Raw genomic sequence first — 23,363 nt, forward strand, 5'->3', positions numbered from 1 at the left:
CACACACACACACACACACACACACACACACACACACACACACACACACACACACACACACACACACACACACACACAGTGAGTTGGAAACCTCTATTATAACTGATATTTCTTTTCTATTTTTTAGCCTACAAGAATACTGTTATCTTTTGTTGTTGTTCTGTTTACAGGGAATGTTACTTAAATAATTTTTCTCAGCCCATTAGCAATTTGTGTGTCTTGTGTAGTAGATAAAGATAAATCTCGATGAAGTTTGAAACAAGAAAACATTTCCCAATGGGGTAAATACAAATTATAATTCAACGCGTGCTCTCTTATCTTAGTGTTGCTTCTCAAGTACATTTATCTTGTTTTAAGAATGTTTACTTGAAAATAATGATCAAGAAAAGTATTTGTTTTGCAGTCACAATACATGTGTTGATTTAACAACCTTTGAAAGTTTAAAAAACAATTTCGAGTCAAATTATTTTGACATGAATACGGGTGTGAAGCTAAGACTTTACTATGCTAGTTTTAAAAGCGATTATTTTGAGAGAAAAAGAGGGAAAAACATCTTAGATTCCAGTCCACCCACCTGGCACAGGCTCATCCTTCAGCACTCTAATCTTCATCTTGCCTGGAGAGAGCTGCCCAAAACAACATATTTCAAACACAGCATTATCACCAAAACCATGAGGAAATCATTCATGCATTAATTCTAGAAAGTATGTCCAAGGTTTTGTATGGTCGCTGACATGGACGAAGGTAAGGGCTGCTTGATTACGACTGGATATCTTATACAGAGGTTGGAAAGCATGAAAAGATGATGTCTGAGGAGAAAAGACTTACTCTGTTCTCCTTGTTCATCCTGACGTTCTGAAATGAAGGGGCAAGAACCCCAGGTTGTCCAGAATGCCAACGAGATGCTCCCATCTTCCTGTATGGAAAAATCAAACAAATCTCTAATTTAAACACTGCAACGGGTTATAAAAACCAAACACTTTATCTACATAAGTTATCTTCATAAGCAGTCCACAGATATGAAGCTCCGCATTTAGACGCGGAGACAGACGAGTCTCCTCATTGATCCTGCGGATCAGCCTGAATATCTGCAGGTGACCTACTTACACCTGCAGCTTCTTCATGATGGACGTCCAGCGTTCTCCAGCCTCAAGCACCTAGACTGCAGCTCTGCACAAGAAGTTTGGCCAAAAGAGAAATGGTCATCCCCAACTGAGCCTGGTTTCTCACAAGGTTTTTTCCTTCACTTTCGTTAATCGGTGAAGTTTGTTCCTCGTCACGGTCGCCACTGGCTTGCTTGGTTTTGCATTGATGGATTTGCTCCTCAGTGTTTGGACTTTCAGCAATGAAAATTAAACCACACTGAACTTAACAAGGGCGAAGCAGTGGCGCAGTAGGTAGTGCTGTCGCCTCACAGCAAGAAGGTCGCTGGTTCAAGCCTCGGCTCAGTTGGCATTTCTGTGTGGAGGTTGCATGTTCTCCCTGCGTTTGCATGGGTTTTCTCCGGGTGCTCCGGTTTCCCCCACAGTCCAAAGACATGTGGTACAGGTGAATTGGGTAGGCTAAATTGTCCGTAGTGTAAAAGTGTGTGTGGATGTTTCCAGAGATGGGTTGCTGCTGGAAGGCATCCGTTGCGTAAAAACGTGCTGGATAAGTTGGCGGTTCATTCAGCTGTGGCGACCCCAAATTAATAAAGGGACTAAGCCGACAAGAAAATGAATGAATGAATGAAGTAATTTGATTACTGTTGTCCAGGTAAACATAGTCACCTCTACATCTGAGTGCTGTTTTGCCTCTGAGAAAATCAGCACGTGCTCGAACCGAAACTCCCCTTTTCATGCAAACCCTTCCCTCTTTCGCCACTCGACACCGAACAGAGCTGGACTCACCCACTTTCCAGACTTTTTTTTTAACTAGAGGTGTGAAAACAACCTGCTGAGACAAAGGGGGTTTCATGGCCCTTTAATGTGGTAAAGTTTGAAAGGTTTTTTTTTTTTTTTTTTTGCTTGTTTATTTTACAGGGACAATACACTTGACATTGTTAAACAAAGATAACCGATGTTGTGTACATAGGGCATATAGCATAAAGCTAATTTGCAGCCCTCGTCCCTGGTTAGGCTTTACATTATAAAAAATAAAAAAATAAATAAATAATAATAATAATAAAGAAAACCGGCAAGAATAAAACACAATACAGCAAACATGTACAATATTTACAGAGCCATAAACATAAGATGCAAGTCCATATGGATAAAGAGAAATGTAAATGGGACCAACCTGAAAGAGTAATGCTTAATGTTCACATTGCTGTAAAGATTTCAACCATTCTTTCAGCTTTACAGAAAAAACTGATATAGGGCATAGGGGGGATAACTGGAAATATAACACAACCAGGAACTATGCTTTTAACTACAGCTTTAGAGCTTGCAAGCGTATAAGTTTGCGATGCAGTTTGCGAATGTTCATTGGAATGATGGATTTCAAAAACACAAAATCAACAAACTATGTTTGTAACGACGGAACTTGCGACCTTAGTTGGCTAGTGATGGTTTTGGGAAACGCACCCCAGCATGGTTTAATTTGAATGTCAATATACCATATAAATAAAAAACTAAAAACAAACTAAAAACAGAAACACTTGGTAACTTTTAATTAAGCACACACCAAATAGAGGAAAACAAACACAAACAGCACATGAAAGCTTTTGCCCTACATAATTCAGAGATACACAGACGGAGGTCGACTTCGTTTGTTTTCTGATTTGTTGTTTCGGTTGCCACATTAAATCAACAGTGTAAATAATTCACAGCGTGATTGCGGAGGAGGCCGTTTGTTTAGGATGGGCTGTCATGTTGGCGTGGAGCCACAAGCCCAAGTGTGTTCAGAGGATTGAAATGTATGTTATGTGAGTTTGTCTGTATAATATAATTCTGCATGCTTTTGTTATGCCTGAAAATGCTTTAAAAGTATCTGTAATGACTTTGTGTTCTTATCAAAAGCCCAGAGGAATGTGCACAACACTTTGTAGCAGGTGATGTAACTGAAGCCCAATGAGTTCACATGCTCAGAGGAAGTAGGGTAAGCACTTTTAACTAATGACTAATTTAGTCATTTGTCAGAGTGACTTACCGTATACTAATTATAGAGGCAGTCCCTTTGGAACTATCTTAAGGTTAAGTGTGTTGCTCTGGGGCAAAACAGTGACGGTAATTTTAACGGTAGGTTACACCATAACCAACCCAACCTAATAAAGTGGCCCCAAAAGTATTTAGCCATTTAGGCCATTTAAAAAATACTGCAAAATTAGAGAGCCAAGTCTTTATTTTAATTGGTTTAGATTGGTAAAAAAAAAAAATTATTTATTATATTTTTGATGAAAAATCTACACTCATCGGCCACTTTATTAGGTACACCTTACTAGTACCATGTTAGACCCCCCTTTGCCTTCAGAACTGCCTTAATCCTTCATGGCATACACTCTCAGAAAAAAAAAAGATACACGGTGGTACAAATAATGTTCCTTGAGGAACAGTTTTGAACTTTTGTAAAGTTTGTACCTTATATGGTACAGAAAAAAACTCTAAGTGGGTTCAACACTAAGGATTTTTTTATACAGCTCCGATCGGGCCATTGGTTGAGATTTTTTCTTGCCCTGCCAAAATTTTCATTGGCCCCACCAAAAAAACTAAAAAGTTAATAGCTATTTATTAGCCACATATTTTAAATAGTGGCAAAATTATGCCTGTGAATCTAGAATTTAAACATTTTAAATATGTTATTAATTGTATAATGAGCAAAATTCCAGATTTTATGCAAATGAAAGAGCAGTATGAAAAATGTGCTGGTATTTTAATGCAATTCTAAATAATTTTTATAAAAAATGGCTTGCCAAACTGACAACTTTTTTTTTCAGTTTCTTAATTTTGTACCCATGTAATTGTCTGCTTCTAAGACTTTAGAAACAGATGTTTTCTTTTAGCCTCATTGTTTAATTTTGCCGTCATGTTGCCATCTTTTCGCTGTACTGGTTGTTACCAGGTTACATAAAAAAACAAAAACGTGCTCATCGTTACTGGCCGATAGGGGCCAGTAACAATCCTGTCTACTGTCCCGAGTGTCTTTCACGCTGGCCCCGGGCCACCGGGCAGTCCTTAATGTTGAGCCTTGCTTAGGTAAGGTACACAATTGTTCCCATATAAAAGGTACAAAAGAATGTATAGTATAAGAATATATAAGAGTATAAGAGTATAAACATTAATTATTAAATTCTATAATACAATATTACAAAACAACTGGTAAAACATATACTATAGTTATTGTTAACTAAACATTAAAAACATTTCAAATAAATATTTGGTAAGCATTTTTGACACTGTTAAGGTACAAAGTGTCTTGTCACTGTGGTGGTACCTTTATGGATCAGATTTGTACCTTTAATGAAGGTACAATTTTGTATCTGTAGGTTTTAAAAACCAAAGGTACATTTTGGTTTCCCATGATGTCCTTAAATATACAAATTGCAATGGTACAAATTTGTTTTCTTGTCTTAAGGTACAATTCTGTTCCATACAAAGGTACTGTGCAGTGACAAGGGTTTGTACCTTCTTTGGTACAACATTGTACCATTTTTTTCTGAGAGTGTAGATTCAACAAGGTACTGGAAATATTCCTCAGAGTTTTTGGTCTATATTGACATGATAGCATCATGCAGTTGCTGCAGATTTGTTGTCTGCACATCCATGATGCAAATCTACCGTTCCGCCACAAAGGTGCTCAATTGGATTGAGTCAGGTGGCAGTGGAGGCCATTAGAGTACAGTGAACTCATTGTCATCTTCAAGAATCCAGTCTGAGTTGATTCACGCTTTATGACATGGCGCGTTATCCTGGTGGAAGCAGCCATTATGTTGTTGACGCGAAATTCTGGACTGACCATCCGAATGTTGCAGCAGAAATCGAGACTCATCAGACCAGGTAACGTTTTTGAAACCTTCTATTGTCCAATTTTGGTAAGCCAGTGTGAATTGTAGCCTCAGTTTTCTGCTCTTATCTGACAGGAATGGCACCAGGTGTGGTCTTCTGCTGCTGTAGCCCATCTGCCTCAAGGTTGGATGTGATGTGCAGACCTCGGTTGTAACGAGTGCTTATTAGAATTACTGTTGACTTTTTATCAGCTCCAACCAGTCTGGCCATTCTACTCGAACCTCTGGCATCAACAAGGCATTGGCACCCACAGAACTCCCGCTCACTGGATATTTTCTCTGTTCTCTGGATACATTCTCTGTCAATCCTAGAGATGGTTGTGCGTGAAAATCCCAGTAGATCAGCAGTTTCTAAAATACTCAGATCAGCCCATCTGGCACCAACAACCATGCCACGTTCAAAGTCACTTAAATCAACTTTCTTCCCCCTTCTGATGCTTGGTTTGAACTGAAGCAGATCGTCTTGACCATGTCTACATGCATAAATGCATTCAAATGCTGTCATGTGATTGGATAATTATACATTTGCGTTAACGAGCTGTTGGACAGGTGTACCTAATTAAGTGGCCGGTAAGTGTATTTATTATTATTTGTTAACTTTTAAATGCTACATACAAATAAGTATTGTTTTGTTGTTAACGTCTTAAAGAATTATTTTTTATGCTAAAATCTCTACTGTCACTTTCATCTCCTGTCAGTTGAAATCATCCTTGCACAAAATAGTTAATAACTTTTTGTTCAAAACAAAAATTACAATATTTTTTCAAGGCAAAAATCTTAATTCACTTAATGGGAAATCCACATATTTAAAAAGGTAGCAGTGTGGTAAATACTTAAGCCTAATAGTTTGTTACCTAGCCCTAAGCAAGAGAAATAGGTAAATTTGGGAATACTCACTTTCCTTCAGCTTAGTCCCTGATTTATCAGGGGTCACCACAGTAGAATGAACCACCAATTAAGTTCTGAAAAGATCATGCATCTAAAAATACCCAGCTCAGCAGCTCTGCTAAAATCATCTGATATTCTAAAAGACAGAGAAAGTCAGAGTCTGTGGAAGCGGCCAGCAGGAATAGAGGACACTTCCTCTGTGCTGTCCACTCTCATTAAGGGCTGTTTATGTGCTGGCCTTTATCAGTCTGATGGAGACGGGCGTTTGGGATGGGGATTAACCACGCTCAAGCCTGCCTGTCAGCATTATGGGAAAACGCGCAGGCAACGTGGCAGTTGTGCTAACAACTGGCGGATTACCATCACGCGCACACACTGAGTGCCAACCAACAAGACAAACACTTATCTCCTGTCAGGGTCACAGACATGCAGCTAGCTCTACTGCTACTCCAGCCTGTCCTGTGGCGGCAGTGAGACAGGTGAGGGGTTACGCTACTGCACATCTGACCTTGTGTTAAATCAAGCTAAAATGTAATTTACTCCTGCGGTGGCAGGAGTTTTCAGCAGCCCTAATGATCCTTCAGGAATCCTTACTATATGCTGATTTTGCTGCTCAACAATAGAGTTGTGCGGTATAAACTGAGGCCAAGTTTACACTAATATGTTTTAGTTTTAAAATGACGTTTTAGAATGAAAGCAATCCACGTCCACACTGGTGTTTCATCTAGCGTGTCTGAAAAGATCTCACACTACACCACTGAAAACGCGGACCACATGACCACACACACACTCTGTCATGAGCTGCAGTGTATGCGGACATCTGAGCCCCAGGCATTCAGCGGGTGCTTTGAGCACACCTCCCCAGGTGAGAGCAGCGCACATCGGACAGTTCATCAAGGATCTACTGCTGAACTATATATGTTAAGCGTGATATTTAATTCATCTCGTCTCCATCTAATGACTCTTCTGTCTTGTTCTCAGGTAACGTGTTTTGGCTGAGCGCAAAGGTAAGTTAATATATTAATTTATGTAACCACCTACACCGATTCTGCACATTTGACTGATTGCATGCCTTTATTTCCTATATTGTATCAACTTATTGTTTAACTGATTGCCATTATTGATTATTAAATCTTAAATTCAGCAGAAGAGACAGGTGTGGGGAGTCAACGGATCGTTCCAGAACCGAACAAGTCATAGACCATGTTATCCTTAAAAGATTGGTTGGTGCCTACGAGTCTGAGATTGATTTCATTTTCAAAGCAATCCACAGGCACCCAGCAAAAGGCAATCCACAGGATAACTAGCTAGTCAACATCACAGTTGCGTGTTAATTAACTTTACACCTTAAAACAATAAGAGGCTCTACAATCAAAAACCCACCAAACCGGTTTTTGAGAAGTACCTTTTGGTTTGCGTGTCCTTTGGCGTCTGCAAGGAATACACATTCTCAGGCAGACACAGAAGCGATCAGAAACGCTTGCAAAGTTTAATGGACATACAGTAAAACTGTGTTTATTTGAGTAATGTATGTTTGCTTTATGTTTCTGTAGGTTTTTGTGTGTACATGTTCCATGTGTTTAACAAAACTGTTATGGATAGTTATTGAGTAATAGCCCTCAGTGGCAAATGAAATCTACAGAATGTTTGTGAAATACTTCATGTTTGGTATTGATTGAAAGCTAGGAAAGTTTCAAATGCATTGGTTTATATGAAGAAACCATATTATGAAAGGTGTCCATGTTATGAGACTTTATTTTAACAACTATGCTATCAAAGCAGCACCGACACAATTTGTCAACCCGGCCTTCTAGAGGGCAGAATTGGGGTGTGACTCCACCCCGCACCTTCTCTGATTGGACAAGTATTGTGTAGACCCAGCCTCTACCAAAGCCTATAAAACTTTGAACAAAGGAATTTCATCGTCGTCTTTTGCCGGTCATCTTTGCCAGTCGTCACCGCCGTCGCTGCCCGGACGTCGCTCTTCTCGTGCTGTGGCCGTTACATCGCCTCGCCGGAAGCCTCGTTACATCACGGAGCAGACCGCGACCTTCACTTGCTGCCGGCTCGACCCCCGATCTGCTTGTGCAAACGCTTCAACAACAAGCCATCGGGTCAACACATCCAAACTCTGAAACTCATCCTAACTACAGGAACCCAGGAAGGACTTCGAACGCCGCCTTGTCCAACATCCGTATCCCTAGCAACCGACTAAGGAAACCCCTCTTCACCGACAAGGGAATTCCATCACGTCACTGAAGTTGCTACGCTGACCAATCAGCCTCGCCGGGATTTCCCTTTGGACCAGTCGAGGAAACCAAAAATTACATCAGAACGCAAGTAGCACAAACAAGGTTTCTAACCATTACTGAATCTGGTGTGAATTATGTTTAAGTAGTAAAGAATAGCAAAATTCTCTGCTTTTATGGTTTCTCTCAGGTTACAATGCTAAGAACTTAGCAAAGGCTAGAAGTTGAATCCACTCAGTCAAAACTCTCCTCAAACTGCTTGTGCGTGTGTGTATGTATGTGCATTTGTTTGTTTTACGTAGATTAGTACTTTGTGTTATAGAGTAGCAATAAACTTTTGTTTCGTTTTAAGATCCGTGTTGGTGTGTTGTGTGCTTTATAAGTTAATGCCTCAGCTTCAGATACTGCTACCTTGCTCATTAAATAATTAGATACTGTTTTTATATTGTTATTGTTGGCCACGTAATAATATAATACAGGATTGCTTTACACTAAACGTTCTATTTGCTGGACAAATACTAAAGTTGAGTGTAAGCTTTAAATAATTCTATGTGAATCATGTTCAAATCTTTGATTCGAATCCCCAAAGTTTAAACATGATTTAAACCAAAGAGCTGATTCTTACACAGGGAATGTTTCATATTTTTCAATGAACATGAAAAGAGGCAGTTATGCTATAGGCTTTGTTCTGTCATAAATATGCATACATCGAAGATGACGGTCATATAAATATGTAGCTACATGACGCCTCAACATTTTTGTTGTCTGTTAAGTTATGAATAGGGATGTGCAGATCTGATCACATGATCGAAAATCAGGCCCGATCACGCAGTTTCAGACTCAATCGGAATCAAACGTTACCTCCCGATCAGCCCTCGAATATATATCTCATTATTTTTTAACACATAGTTATGCATCTATAGTTCCTAAAAGCACATTACTGGCTTTGCAAACTCTGTGGCACTTTTATTTATTTTTTTGTTTACATGCCTGCTGGGTATTTTAAGGTGCTATTTGTTTTTATATTAGATTTTTTTATATATTTACTCTTGCACTTAAGTCCAAAATTAAAGAATTTATGTTATTTATTACTTGATTGTTCAAGCTACCTCACAGAGTTGTTGAATGTTAAAACAAAGTGAATTCGATAAAAAAATAAGGAACATCCTGGATCTGTTTCTTCGCTCTTCTTTATTTTTTATTTTAGTATGTAGAAGTATTGGATCGGGTTTCGGTATCGGCAGATACTTAAAATTAAATAGCTCTGACTTGGACTCGAGAGCAAAAAAACCTGATCATTGTTTCATTGTCCACACTGACATAGAGCAGCAGCTTTTTAATACGAAAACGGCCTCTTCAGCATTTCCTAAACACTGTTTTCGGGGCTCAAAAACTCTGGGTTAGTGTGGAAGGAAGGGGTAACTGTAGCAAAAGTTATGCACTTTAAAACTAAAACATATTAGCGTAAACGGGGCCTAAAGTTTTTTAGATGTTAGTATCAGTATGTTAGCTGTAGAATATCTATAAACTAGTGTGCTCCAAAACAGTGACAAAGGCAGTTTGTCACGTTCGCCCAAATGGATCAACAATTTTTGGACATTACCTCATACTTTCATTTCTCATCAAGTCCTCTGACCAATCAAATGCTGTCTAGCATCTGACATGCCCGCCCCCTTTAATATGCTATTCATATGCTTTTAATTTGATGTGCTCAACCAATCTCACTGGCAGAGCTGTGATAAAAACAAAACCTCATTTGCCCTTTTTATTAAAAAAGGGACTACTTTATGTCCTGCCTTCATATTTTAGTTGAGATTACGTCACATTTTTAATATAAAAATGCACATTTCAACGCACTTCACAGGACTTTTAATACTTTTCTACAGAAATATCCAAAGTTCAACAAAGCTCCAAAGAACTGCATTTATCTAAATAAAATAATCTGTTTAAATATTATATGGCAGTGTGCCCATCGGTTAATTTCCTGAGGCTAGCATATTTATTAATGATTTGCAAAGGGAATGTTGCATATTGCCAGCAGCAGAGTGAGGTGTGTCTAATTTTCATTCTGAGTGCTGTGAACTTGGCATATCTTTCTGGTCACCAAAAGTTGGTGAACTTTCAACTTATCACTCTTACTTCTAAACCAGTCCTCCAATCCAGAATGCAGGAAAAATGAGACAAATATCACCAACCTGAGCAACAAGTGAACAATCTCCAAACATCAACATCTCAGAACATTCATAACAACACTGATTTGACTAACAGTGCTACAGTAGGAAGAACTGTTTGTTCATCATCTAGCTAATCTAGCCAAATGTTGACCTCTAAAAGCATTCAGAAGAATATCTGGCATTTCCAGCTGGTTATAAAATACTTGGTGGACACTCAGCATATGGGCTACATTTACTAAACAGGATAAATTACTGTCAATATGCAGGTGCACCAGCTCATTTTCATAATGTCTAATTCAGCACATAAACCAGCTCAAATTATGTAATAAATAAAGCAGAGCTGATGATGATAAGGTTCATGTAATCTGCTAACAACACAGACAATCAGTGGGTAAAAAAAAAAATAAAAAATTTAAGCATAATAGCTCAAGATTCCGGTAAACAGCCTACTGCAAGACTCAGTAAATCATGACGCATAATTCATTTAAATAGTCTCCTTATGAATGTTACACCTGAAAGGACTTCTACAAATAAAATGCAATAATGTTAGCCACAAAAGAGCCCATTGTTGCACAGAATGTCTTTGATTAATCCTGCTGACAGTAGTTTTTCTTTAAGCCAAAATAGGCTTGTTGTTTTTATTGTATTATAAATGTACTAAATCCATTAAATGAGCAATGAAATGTAATTTGTTTTGTCAATATGTTGTATGGTAACACTTTAGATTAGTGGTCCATTAGTTCATGTGTTTACTAACATTAAGTAAGAATGAATAATCTTGGGACGTCACGGTGGCACAGCATGATCACCTCACAGCAAGAAGGTCACTGGTTCTAGCCCCAGCTGAGCCAGTTGGGATTTCTGTGAGGAGTTTGCATGTTCTCCCCAGGTTGACATGGGTTTCCTCTGGGTGCTCCGTTTTCTCCCACAGTCCAAAGACATGCGGTACAGGTGAATTGAATAAGATAAATTGGCATTAGTGTATGTGTTTGAATGCAAGAGCATGCGGCTGAAAGGGCATCCACTGCATAAAACATATACTGGATAAGTTGGCGGTTCATTTCACTGTGGCGACCCCTGACCAATAAAGGAACAAAGGCGAAAAGGAAAAAAAGAATAATCTTGTTAAGCATTTAATAATAATTATAGTTTAACATTAACTAATACGTTATTAAAATCCAAAAACGTGCTTGTTAGCATTGGTTAATACACCGTGACTTAACATGAACTAAAGCTATTTAACTTAAATAACATTAACTAACATTAATGAAGATGAATTAATACAGTTATTAATGTATTACTAATTGTTTGTTCATGTTAGCAAATACATTAACTAACATTAACTAATGGGCCATTATTTTAAAGTGTTACCAGTTGTATTACTGTAATTATTTATTTCATTCATTTTCATTAGGCTTAGTCCCTTATTTATCAGGGGTCACCAAAGCGGAATGAACCACCAACTATTCCAGCATATGTTTCACGCAGCGTATGCCTTTCCAGCTGCAACCCAGTACTAGGAATCATCCATACACTCTCACAATCACAGTGCATGTGTTTCGACTGTGTTGGAAAACCGGACCACCTGAAGGTAAACATGGGGAGAACATGCAAACTCCACAATGAAATGCCAACTGGTCCAATCAGGATTCGAACCAGCGTGTCACGGTTGTCAGGTGCATGCGCTCTGTCTATTCATGTTTTGTTGTTGTCACATGGTTTTGTGTTATGGCTCTCATGTGCTCTAATGCGTGTTTTGTTTACATCACGTGATCAGCGGGACTATCAGCAGCATTTTCACAGTCAATTTAACAGAATCAACGATAGGCTTAAAATCTGAGGAATTCTCTGTGCGCAGATTCCGTGTGGGCCTACTCATAAGTTGTTATTAAACATTCAAATCCAAACAAAGTCTTCATTTTTTCAGGTTGCCCAAGCTCTTTCCCACTCAAAAGGAGCAAGATCACGACACCAACCTAATTTATGGCTGTGTTACACATTATTATCCTCTGAATAAAGCCTCTGTAAAGGAGGCCATCTACTGAAGTGCAGGTAAACCTCACTCTTCTACCTTCAAAAAATGCTCTAGTGGCAGACACTTGAGGATATGGTCTTTAGCCTCCTTGTTAGAGCACCGGACTCCAATGCGCAGAATCACCAGTTTGATCCCTGCTCGGAGCGGGTTGGGTGTGGGACTAGTGGTTTACACCTCCTCCGATCACTGTAATTCACAACTAGGTTTTGATGGTAAATCTCTTCCCAAAATGTTTACAAGTTTGTAGGCGTTGCTGTCATGTGATGTTTGACAGGACGGACTGTACCTCGTTCATTTCATAAAGATTACAAAACAGAAAACAGTTGTTTTCAAGTCCACTTGGTTCATTTAAAAGAAGAGGTATCAAGCTTTAGGAATATATATTTCTCATGTCTGTGAAGCAAGTATTCGCTGAGATTCCAGTGCCTTTGCTGACACCAAAAGCCATTGTAAAAACACATGTCTAATCTGAGCCACTCCCCCAGAGAATCCTAAAGCAGGTCGTACACCAGAAGCGCCACTCGGCGCCACGACACGGCGCGTACATGACAGTTTAAAGTATCACACACCAGATGCGCACATTCGAATGATATTTAACATGAAACTAATCAGATGGCGCTCTGTGGCGCGGCTGAAAAATGAACTGCGTCCTGAGCCGTCGCCGGGCGCCGCCGACAGCCGCCGACAGCCGCCGACTTGCGGCGCCGGTGTGTGTATCCTAATAGAAACCTATGTTTAGAATTCTAAAATACATGGCGCTGCGTGGCGCCGAGCGGCGCTTCTGGTATGCAACCTGCTTAAGTCTATAGCAATTGATGATTGGCCCATGTACTAGTAGGTGGGGCATCATTCACCATATTGTCAACTACACTTTTCCCCATTAAAGGGCAATGACACCCCCCACTTTCGGTTAAAGTCTACTTCAGAATTTTTTCAAAAGATGCATGATTAATGGGCGTGGAGCTCCGCGAGCATCGGGCAGGAGTGGGCGTGGCCAGCAGGGGAGAAAGGGAGCGAACACCAACTGTTGATGTCAGTCAGCTCACAAAATTAGACAAACCATGAGGAGACGCATGCGTTTATAGTTTACAAAGTTAAAATGCAAAGAAATAAACAGTAATTTAATGCCCTGCTACATTTGTTATTCGTAATTTCATATACAGACAACCACAATTTATATCATTATACCAATAATCGTGTTCATATAAACACTATAAATGAGGACTTCTCCCTCAATCCCCGGGTCTGAATCATAGATCTAAATGCAGGCTCAGTGCAGCAGGTCTCCTGACCTGTCTATTTTAACCATTAGTCCTGCTGGTAATCGGAGGATTTAGGCAAACACAGCAGCACGGCGATGTGTCTGAATGTGAATGAACTCCTGACACAAGACAACATCCGCCATTCTCTAATTCTCGTGCTGCTCTCCCAACAAAAATGCTTGCATCACACACACAGCTTTGCTGTATGATCGGCCCTGACATGATCGCGGGGAAAAAACATGCAACAAACCCCGTGGATCATGGAAACAAACACATACGAGCCTTCGTAAACGGCTACTGCACGTCTGCGTCTGCCTTGCCTTCGGAAAGCACGTGCTGTCGTGCTCTCATGAATAATTAAGCAGCGGGCTCTTCTCATAGAATAAGGAAACTCCGCTTTGAATAATAATGAGAAACCGATGCGTCATCATTGCACTTGCGGTACTTCGCTACGTCGCCGATTTTGATCCCTCCCCAAAAATAATTTTAAACCCGGAAGCTGAAATTAGCTGACAAAAGCTCTAAATTATCCAGTTTTCCCCACAATTAAAGCTGACAGGTGCTAACATTGTCTTAACTGATGCTCAACACACACACATCTGTTAATATATAAAAAAAAGTTCTTCAGGGTGTCCTGAACCTTTAAAAACAATGCAGGGGCGAAGCAGTGGCGCAGTAGGTAGTGCTGTCGCCTCACAGCAAGAAGGTTGCTGGGTCGCTGGTTTGAGCCCTGGCTCATTTGGCGTTTCTGTTTGCATGTTCTCCCTGCGTTCGTGTGGGTTTGCTCCGGTTTCCCCCAGTCCAAAGACTGTGGGGGAAATGAAGGCTAAATGTTCGTATTGTATAAGTGTGTGTGTGAATGTGTGTGGATGTTTCCCAGAGATGGTTTGAGGCTGGAAAGGCATCCGCTGCATAAAAACTTGCTGGATAAGTTGGCGGTTCATTCCTCTGTGGCGACTCCAGATTAATAAATAGACTAAGCCGACAAGAAAATGAAGGAAAAACAATGCAAGTGACATGTCTTGGGTATTCTGTAATCTTTAACTGCGTCCAAAAATACCAGAGGAAAACATATTCTGTGTAAACGGACCCTTAGAATATAGTGGCATCAAGGCCGCTGCTCTTAAATATCAGCACGAAGCCCTGTGAACACAGTATTCATTTCCCCAAAAAATATCATAGTGTAAACTAATGACTAGCTTTGAAAGGACTGACATCAAAGAAAGTCTAGGTAACTACGAATCTGTCCAAGTGGTCCACTTTGTAATCACAGCTTAGACGCCCACAGAGCACAAGGCCACAGCCTATCGCTCCCATCTGCTCTTATAAATTCACCTGTGGCCCTTCAATCCTCTGCCTTCGCCATAATAAACAGTGAGCAGGCTGAGCGTGGAGGAAGATAACATCAACCATTCCCAGCACGACGCCTGCAACAGAAGTTCTGCTTTGATTAATAGCTCCCGATAACAGCTAATCTGAAAGAGTTTTATTTAAAAACGTCCGCATGGAGGCAATCGTAATTTAGATACGGTGCCGCTTACATCCCTTAATATGACAGTTCCGGTACACCACTCAGATCTCGCAGACATCTAGTCTCTTGCTGCATTCAGCTGATTAGCAGAAAACCCTGCCTTGTGTTATTGATACAACTTCTGCTATTGTTTCCGTTCTGACTAGGCACAAATATGCTAAATTACGGATACATTCGTGTTTTCTCATCATAATTCATCCTGACTGACTGCACGTAGATGTTTGCATCTGTTCTGGAAGTACATATATATGAGAATATGATGTACTCACTGCATCTACCCCATTACAGTAGTGTTTCCCTCGCCTGTTGAATTATGAGCTTATATGTACGCCTAAAACGGCCGCCACTATAAATTCATGAGGTGGACCTACACAGGTCACATTTTAGTGTTATTAATGAAGAGCTGAAGGAAGGGGGCCAGGCTGAGCGGAGAAAGAGAGAGAGAGACATCAAATTAATAACTACTGATGTTATTTTTTCCTATTCTTTTATTTTGACAGAAAACTAATTTCCTGCCTTCCTCGTTTTGGCATAGGGTCCCACTTAATCTTAATTTGTTTGGGAGAAATGGGAAGACAAGCATGGCGGCGGGGCGAGAGCGGAGCTGCTGGAGCCGAGATGACTCAATTTCCTTCCACTCGATGGCTATGCTGATCCCATCACACCACATCGCTCTGAAGTCAAAGCATCACCCGAGTTCACCTGCAGAGCAGACCAGACGCTGCATACACCATGTGACCATCAGATTTAAAAGCTAAAGGCATCTCTGTCACGCCACTTCTACATACTTTATACAAGCATACATACTGCTCTTTACTGCTTCTCACATTATTATATATTAGGCTCTTAACCAAAGGAGATTTGGGTGGTTACATTTATCCTATGCATTTCAACTGTGGGGTATTCCCCCTCAAGACATGCAGAATAGGTGAATTGGGTAAGCTAAATTGTTTGTAGTGTATGTGTGTGAATGAGCGTGTATGGAGTGATGGGTTGAAGCTGGAAGGGCATCCGCTGGTTAACCATATCCTGGATAAGTTAGTGGTTCATTTTGCTGTGGTGACCCCTGAATAATAAAATAACTAACAGATTCTTAATTTATATATATATATATATATATATATATATATATATATATATATATATATATATATATATATATATATATATACACACACACACACACAGTTGAAGATTGAATAATAAACCCCCCTGAATTATTAGCCCCCTCGCATTTCTAAACATAACAGTTTTGATAACTCATTTCTAAAAAAAATTTTATTTTATCTTTGCCATGATGACAGATAATAAGATTTTACTAGTATTTTTCAAGACACTTCTATACAGCTTAAAGTGACATTTCAAGGTTTAACTAGGTTAATTAGATTTACAATGCAGGTTAGGGCAGGGGTGTCCAAACTCGGTCCTGGCGTGCCGGTGTCCTGCCGAGTTTAGCTCCAACTTGCTTAAACTCACTTGCCAGGAAGTTACTTGTATATCAAGTAAAAGCTTGATTAGCTGCTTTACGTGTGTTTGATTAGGGTTGGAGCTAAACTCTCCAGGACACCGGCCCTCCAGGACTGAGTTTGGACAGCCCTGGGTTAGGGTAATTAGGCAAGTTATTGTATAACGATGGTTTGTTCTGTAGACTATCGAAAAAATATAGCTTAAAGGGGCTAATAATTTCAACCCTAAAACGGTTTTAAAAAATTAAAAAATGCTTTTATTCTAGCTGAAATAAAACAAGACTTTCTCCAGAAAAAAATATATTATCAGACATACTGTGAATATTTCCTTGCTCTGTTATACATTTGTTAGGGAAATATTTAAAAAAGAAAAAGGGGGCTAATAAGTCTGACTTCCACTGTATGATGTAAAAAATCTGCATTTTAAACATTTGAATGAAAAAAAAACAAAATCTTTATTCTAAATATTTAGTAAATGTTTTTGGTACATCAAAAAGTGTGGTAAGAGTGACAATTAATTGTCAACAACAAAAAAGACGTAGTATTTAAATCTCATAATCAGGGCCAGACGGAATCTGCAGACGTTTTTTGCTATTTCTGCGGAGAACTTTGGTAAAAATCTGCGGATTTCTGCGGAATTATTTTAGGAGTATCATAACTAAAACCTTAATACATTAGATAAAAAGTGATAAATAACTGAATTAAAACTGAATAAATTTAGATTTACACATTTACAAAAAGTAAATAAACAGAATTAATGATGGGCTAAAAATCTGCAGAAATCTGCAGAATGCTGCAGAAAATCTCGCGCGCAGATTCCGTGTGGGCCTACTCATAATTAATTAGAAAATGAGGTGAATAACTGCAAAAAAAAATCCCGTTTTTGAGAAAAAATAAACACCCCTTTCACCAGGCTGTTTACGAGCATGTATATACAGGGTTCTCACTCCTTCAAGGACACCAAATTCAAGGACTTTTTAAATCAATAATAATTTGAAATCAAGCACCTTAATTCACATCCACAGCAAATATAGCACCACTAAAGTCCTTCATGTACCTAACATTTCAATTACACTGAATATTGAAAATGTCACAGAAATGTTGATGTTTTGAATGTATCATTTTCAAAAATAAAGACCATTTTAAAGAGCTTTAATACAATTAGTTAAATTCTATACTGGCAATATTCAAATGAGGATTCTAAAAATTGACAAAATGAATGGTTTGTCATAGTTCCTGTACAATATTTAAATTTAAGATTTTTAATTTAAGGATTTCTTAGTTTTTTTCGTTCAGTTTTTAAAAGCAGCACAATAAAATTGTTGAAATAACATCATTAATTTTAAATTCAAGCACTTTCAATGTTTCTATGTTTGTTTTTAAGTACTTTAAGTCCAGGCCTTGAATTCATATGTCTGAAATTCAAGTGTTTTCAAGAAGAGTGGGAACCCTGAATATACGTTTATTGTTCATGTGTATTGGTATTGTAGACCATAAGCTGGTCACTTATCTATTTTTTTTTAAAATGTGCCTATATCAAATCATGTTCCTAAACTAATGTACTGTATGCACACTCTCATAATTCATTCATTTTCCTTTGGCTTAGTCTCTATTTCAGATGTCACCACAACGGAATGAACCGCCAACTAAAACAGCAAATGTTTTACGCAGCAGATGCCCCTCCAGCTGTAACCCAGTATTGGGGAAACACCCATAAACACTCATTCACACGCACACTCATACAGTACAGACAACTTAGTCTATTCAATTCATCTATTCTACTTGTTTTTGGACTGTGGGGAGCCGGAACACACGTAGGAAACCCAGGGCAACATGGGGAGAACATGCAAACTCCACACAGAAATGCCAACTGGCTCAGTCGGGACTCAAACCAGCAACCTTCTTGCTGTGAGGTGACAATGCTAACCACTGAGCCACCATGCTGCCACACACCCATCAAACACAAGCAAAAGTTTACAGAATTGAACAGAATTGTATTGATGTGCAGCTGGATCCAAGGATGCTGAGGACATAAAGTTCTTCTATGATAACTTTTGGATGTCTTTGGCCTTAACATTTAACTACATATGTCAGCTTGATTCCTCAAGGCACTGCACTTGGGTGACCTAAATCCCTGAGAAAGCATATATGCACTGGCTTTGATGGATTGACACTTTATGACAAATGTCAAGACGTGTTAATGTACATATACAAAGTCACATTTAAAAAAAGTGATCTTTGTGTCCTTTATATCATCATATACAAAGTAAATCCACTTTTCCTTTTATGCTCCATGATTGTGGAATGATACTCAAGCTTTTAGTAACAACTATTATTATCATTTACCTTTACTCCAGTCTATAATGAGCAAACTATGCTTTTGTTTTAAGCATTTTATTTTGACTTTTTTATATAGACCTTTTTCTTGGAACGCAAAATTACCCATTATGCTTTGCGTGTATGCGCAAGGAGAATGCGAAGAACTTCCGGTCGGCAGCTGACGCGTGTAAACAGTCACATTTGGACAGCTTTGAAACGATAGTTTTAATCTATTTTACCTGCTTTTATCCTCTTTGAACTAATACTGTCGTCCATCAGCACCATCTCCTGGACTGATCATTTAAGGAAATGCGATCTAATAGGATGGAAAACAGCTGCTGTGAGGCATTTTCCCCTCATTGTCAGACGGCATCTTCTGCCGTTTAAATGAAGCCTTGTCATCGCTAAAGTCAACATTTTCTCTTTATTTCAAATATATACCCAGCCCAAACAAATACAAACACACGTAACTTAGCCTGTACTGTGCCACTGACACACTGATTTAATAACTGTGACAAAGTGAAAATATAACGTTAGGCTAGTGTCATTTCGAAATGAAAGAAAAACACAAACCGTGGTAAAAACGACACGCGAAATAAAACACAAACGGCTCACGATTAGAATGAACAGCAAATCATCCAGCAGAGGATCAGTAACAGACTTTTTTTGGTCATTTTTGTAAATTGCACGACTTTCATACCTGTTAAGTTTCATGCCAGTACTGGTTTGCGCTCTCTCTCTCTCTCTCTCTCTCTGTGTGTGTGCGTGTGTGTCTTAAAGAGCCGCTGAGCTAACAGCTGACAGGCCGGGAACGCGCACACACACACACACTGTTATTTCTGACGGCAGACACGTGAACTAGAAGAACGTTTTTCTCGTATTTCTGACGTGCTTGAACCACATGTGACAGATTATAACAGCTTTAACAGACACATTTCTAAGTTTTGTGTCACAAAAACACTCTGTTATCCAATAAAAACATTATTGAAACCCATTTTTGGAGCGCAAATTACCAGTTGTACACGCTGTAAACGGAAGTTTTTAGCATTCTACCGGAAGACGCTTGTCGCTATGGCGCCCGCCATGCAGCAGCCATGAAAAAGGTCTATAGTGTTACTATTTATCATTTTGGTTGTGTATTGTGTGTCACACGAAAATATGAAGGAAGAGGTTTTGTCGTTGAATTTTACAGTCCAGTTCTGCAATGAAATAATCCTAACTTTGATTGTTTGTCTCCTTGCATGACAGAGGATTCATGAAACTCTATTAGCGCCAACTACACAACAATATAGCCCCCAAAAAAAATTACACAAGTGTACTCTTCTGACAAACTAAGAGCAGTGAAACACATAGTTTCATCAATACCAATAGCTAAAAATCCCCAAGAAGTATCCAAGTGGCTCCATTACTGAGTTAAAAGGATAGTTAAATTAACAATAGCCCCTTTCACACATACAGACCTCTCCAGAAAATTACCATCAGTTTTCTGGAAAGGTCTGTATGTGTGAACAGGCCCTTTTTGAAAATACCGGTAAATTCGTTTCGGCTATTTTCCGGAAAGAGAAGTTGTAACATTACCGGTAATTTGCTGGAATGCTGCTCTGTGTGAACGCAGAAGGAAGATTGCTGGAAAGCGCGCGTTCACGACTAGAACTTGCTGACATAAGACGTCTACTTTAGCCAATTAAAACAGTCAGACGCATTCAAGTCCATGCGGTTTATGAAAATAAAAGCCTTTAAATATTCTTCCAGACACATTTAGCAGCTAGATGTTAGTCAGATAACACTTCTATGTTCCTTCTTAATGCCAACTGTGTAAATAATTATCGATAAGTTGCTTATGACAAACCACTCCTTGTTTACTTTCAAGCTCTGCTTCCTTCAGTTGACACGTCACGTGTGCCCGTGAAGGAGCCGGTGAGCGCCAGCACACACACATATCATGTACATCTCCACATGTGAAAGTTTTTCTCTATATGTTTTCATCAAGTTGTTCACAATACTGATCCATCCACAGAGTTTGTAATGTAGTCAAATGTTTACAAACGCAAGCGCAGCCGTTTAGAGCTCATTTCTGGTTAAATTTCGCTATCTTAGAATGGATGTGTGAACGGTCTTTTCCAGAAATATTCCGTAACGTCCTCGCCTGTATGAACATCGCTTTTTTGAATTTACTTTTCAGATATTGACCCGTATCACTGTGTGAAAGGGGCGATTCTCTCATCATTTATCAGCCTTCACATGTTCCAAATCTGTTTGACTTTGTTCCGTTGAACACAAAAGCAGGTAATTTGAAAAAAGCTGAAACCTGTAACCATTGTCTTCCATAGAATTTGTTTTTTTTTTCTACTTTGGAAGTCAGTGATTAGGGTTTTCAGCTTTCATCAAAACATCTTCTTTTGGGTTGAGCAGAAGAAAGATACTTATAACAGTTTGGAACCACTTGAGGGTGAGTAAATAAAGTCTTGGGTGAACTATCCTTTTAAATCAGGGGTAACTGCCAGCTCGCTGGCCATTTACAGCCCCCAATCCTCTTTCCGTCCGGCTGCAACTGACATCAAAAATAGAATGAGATTTGGCCCCTTAAAATATACATTTTTGAATCACTATCATTGCTATGCAGTCACATAAAGGCGGTTTTGACGGTTTTGTATTTAAGGTACAGCACTATTCAATTCAATTCAATTCAGCTTTATTTGTATAGCGCTTTTACAATGTAGATTGTGTCAAAGCAGCTTCACATAAATGGTCATAGTAACTGGAATAGTGTGGTTCAGGTTTTAGTGTTTAAGTTCAGTTCAGTTCAGTTTAGCTCAGTTCAGTGTGATTATGTCACTATGTATTTGGTTAGTTTTACTGATGGTTTTGGTTACTTTCGGTGTGCGGTCGAGAGTAACGCACATGCAGATTGTTTCTGTGGCTGATTTAAACGTTGAAATAGATGTCTGTAAGTGCTCTGTTTTTACTAAAGCTCTGTTTTTGTAAATATGCAAGTGTCATTTGATTATAATCTGCTTTATATCACCTGTATTTTGTTGTACAGACACTGCTTTATGGCTTACACGTTATGCTGGTGGAGTAAATAAGATTATTTAGCTACACTGAAAAAAATGTTAAGTTATTTATTTAACCCAATGGTTGAGTTAAAAATGTTAGGTGCATTGTTGGATTATTTTTAACCTCTATTGGCCTATTTATTAATACTCAACCAGTTGGAATAAATATTTGGTGCTTTGTTGGGTTATTTTGAACTATTATTAGATTATTTATTTAATAACTCAACCAGTTGGGTTAAAAAAAATAGAATTTTAACAGTCAATTTAACCGACACAGAACAGCTGTATTCCCAGAGATGGGTTGCGGCTGGAAGGGCATCCGCTGTGCAAAAACTTGCTGGAAAGGTTGGCGGTTCATTCCGCTGTGGCGACCCCGGATTAATAAAGGGACTAAGCCTTCAAGAAAATGAATGAAGAAATGAGAACAGCTGTATTAATATGCGTGCCTAATGTTATTTTTGTATTGTAAAATTTGTTTAAGCTTAAACACAATAATTTTGTTATTTTTTTTATCAAATTACCTCTCCATGTCGTGTTTTTTACATCGGTTTGATCAGCACTCTTAATTATTGATGATCCAATGCTTTTCATAGCCGATCTATATTAAACAGATAAAAGTGTCTGGAGCTTAAAATGTAATTGAAATAAAGCATTTCAATATATTTTTTAAAACTGCATGTTTTTATTTACACAGCCATAATATAAAATTATAGTAGTAAAAGTAGCACTAGTGATACTAGAATGGAAAAAAAATATACATTTAATCAAAATAACCCAGTGCATTGGGTTAAATAATAAAACCTATATTAAAATGACCCATAGTTGGGAAGGTGCTATAATAACCTATAGTTGGGTTATATGTTGGGGTATTTGTAACCCAACTATTTTAACAGGGCAATATTCGATCTCATTTAATAGATTTTCCTCGTATGCATATTAAGATACTGATAAAAAAATGTGCAAAAAAAAATTGCTGCTTGAATTGAATTTGTTAAAGTAAATGTCAATACATTTATATGTTCCCATTCTTTGTTGTAGTTTTACAAAAAAGTTAGAAGAGCAATTACAAGTGAAGTCACTAAAGTTACCCAAACTGCTTACTGCTGTTCATATGCTATCTGTTAAACTTTTGGTTATGCAACAATTAGTTGGGACAGAAAAATAATAATTATAATGCCAATTATTTGTAGTATTTTCATAGCAATTTAAACTACCCCTTCAATATGTACAACAAGAAACCAAAAGCTCAAGTTTTGACTGTGTAGGAATGACAGAGACATAGTTCAGCAGCTGTGTGACACAAAAAAAAAAAATGTGCCAACTTGCATTAGCACAAGTGACAGGTAATGGCTGAAATATAAACATCATGTCTGTGATCCTAAGATGCATCAATTATGTCAGG

The 23,363-nt window shown here is 38.6% G+C and overlaps 1 protein-coding gene and 1 long non-coding RNA gene across 33 annotated transcripts in view; both read right to left on the reverse strand.

Annotated features, from left to right (window-relative positions):
• Positions 1-23,363, reverse strand: part of zbbx (zinc finger, B-box domain containing) — a 91,649-nt gene that overhangs the window by 63,052 nt on the left and 5,234 nt on the right. For 31 of the 32 annotated variants that reach the window (XR_012394194.1, XR_012394191.1, XR_012394185.1 and 28 more), the window contains 2 exons: positions 829-916; positions 575-626 (listed from right to left, as the gene is read on the reverse strand). Coding sequence is in view for 16 of the 32 variants with exons in the window: in XM_073930205.1 (XP_073786306.1) it covers positions 575-626; positions 829-916 (140 nt within the window). In the remaining 16 variants the exon portion in view is untranslated. Of the gene's footprint in view, positions 1-574; positions 627-828; positions 917-1,107; positions 1,166-23,363 lie in introns of those variants that run through there. The other variant, XM_068214868.2, reaches the window with a different exon arrangement.
• On the reverse strand, positions 19,377-23,066 carry LOC141378801 (uncharacterized). Its single transcript, XR_012394257.1, has 2 exons — positions 22,483-23,066; positions 19,377-22,357 (listed from the first exon to the last, which is right to left on the reverse strand). It is a non-coding gene; the product is annotated as an uncharacterized lncRNA (long non-coding RNA).

Source organism: Danio rerio, chromosome 18 (assembly GCF_049306965.1).
Source record: "Danio rerio strain Tuebingen ecotype United States chromosome 18, GRCz12tu, whole genome shotgun sequence".
Taxonomy (NCBI): domain Eukaryota; kingdom Metazoa; phylum Chordata; class Actinopteri; order Cypriniformes; family Danionidae; genus Danio; species Danio rerio.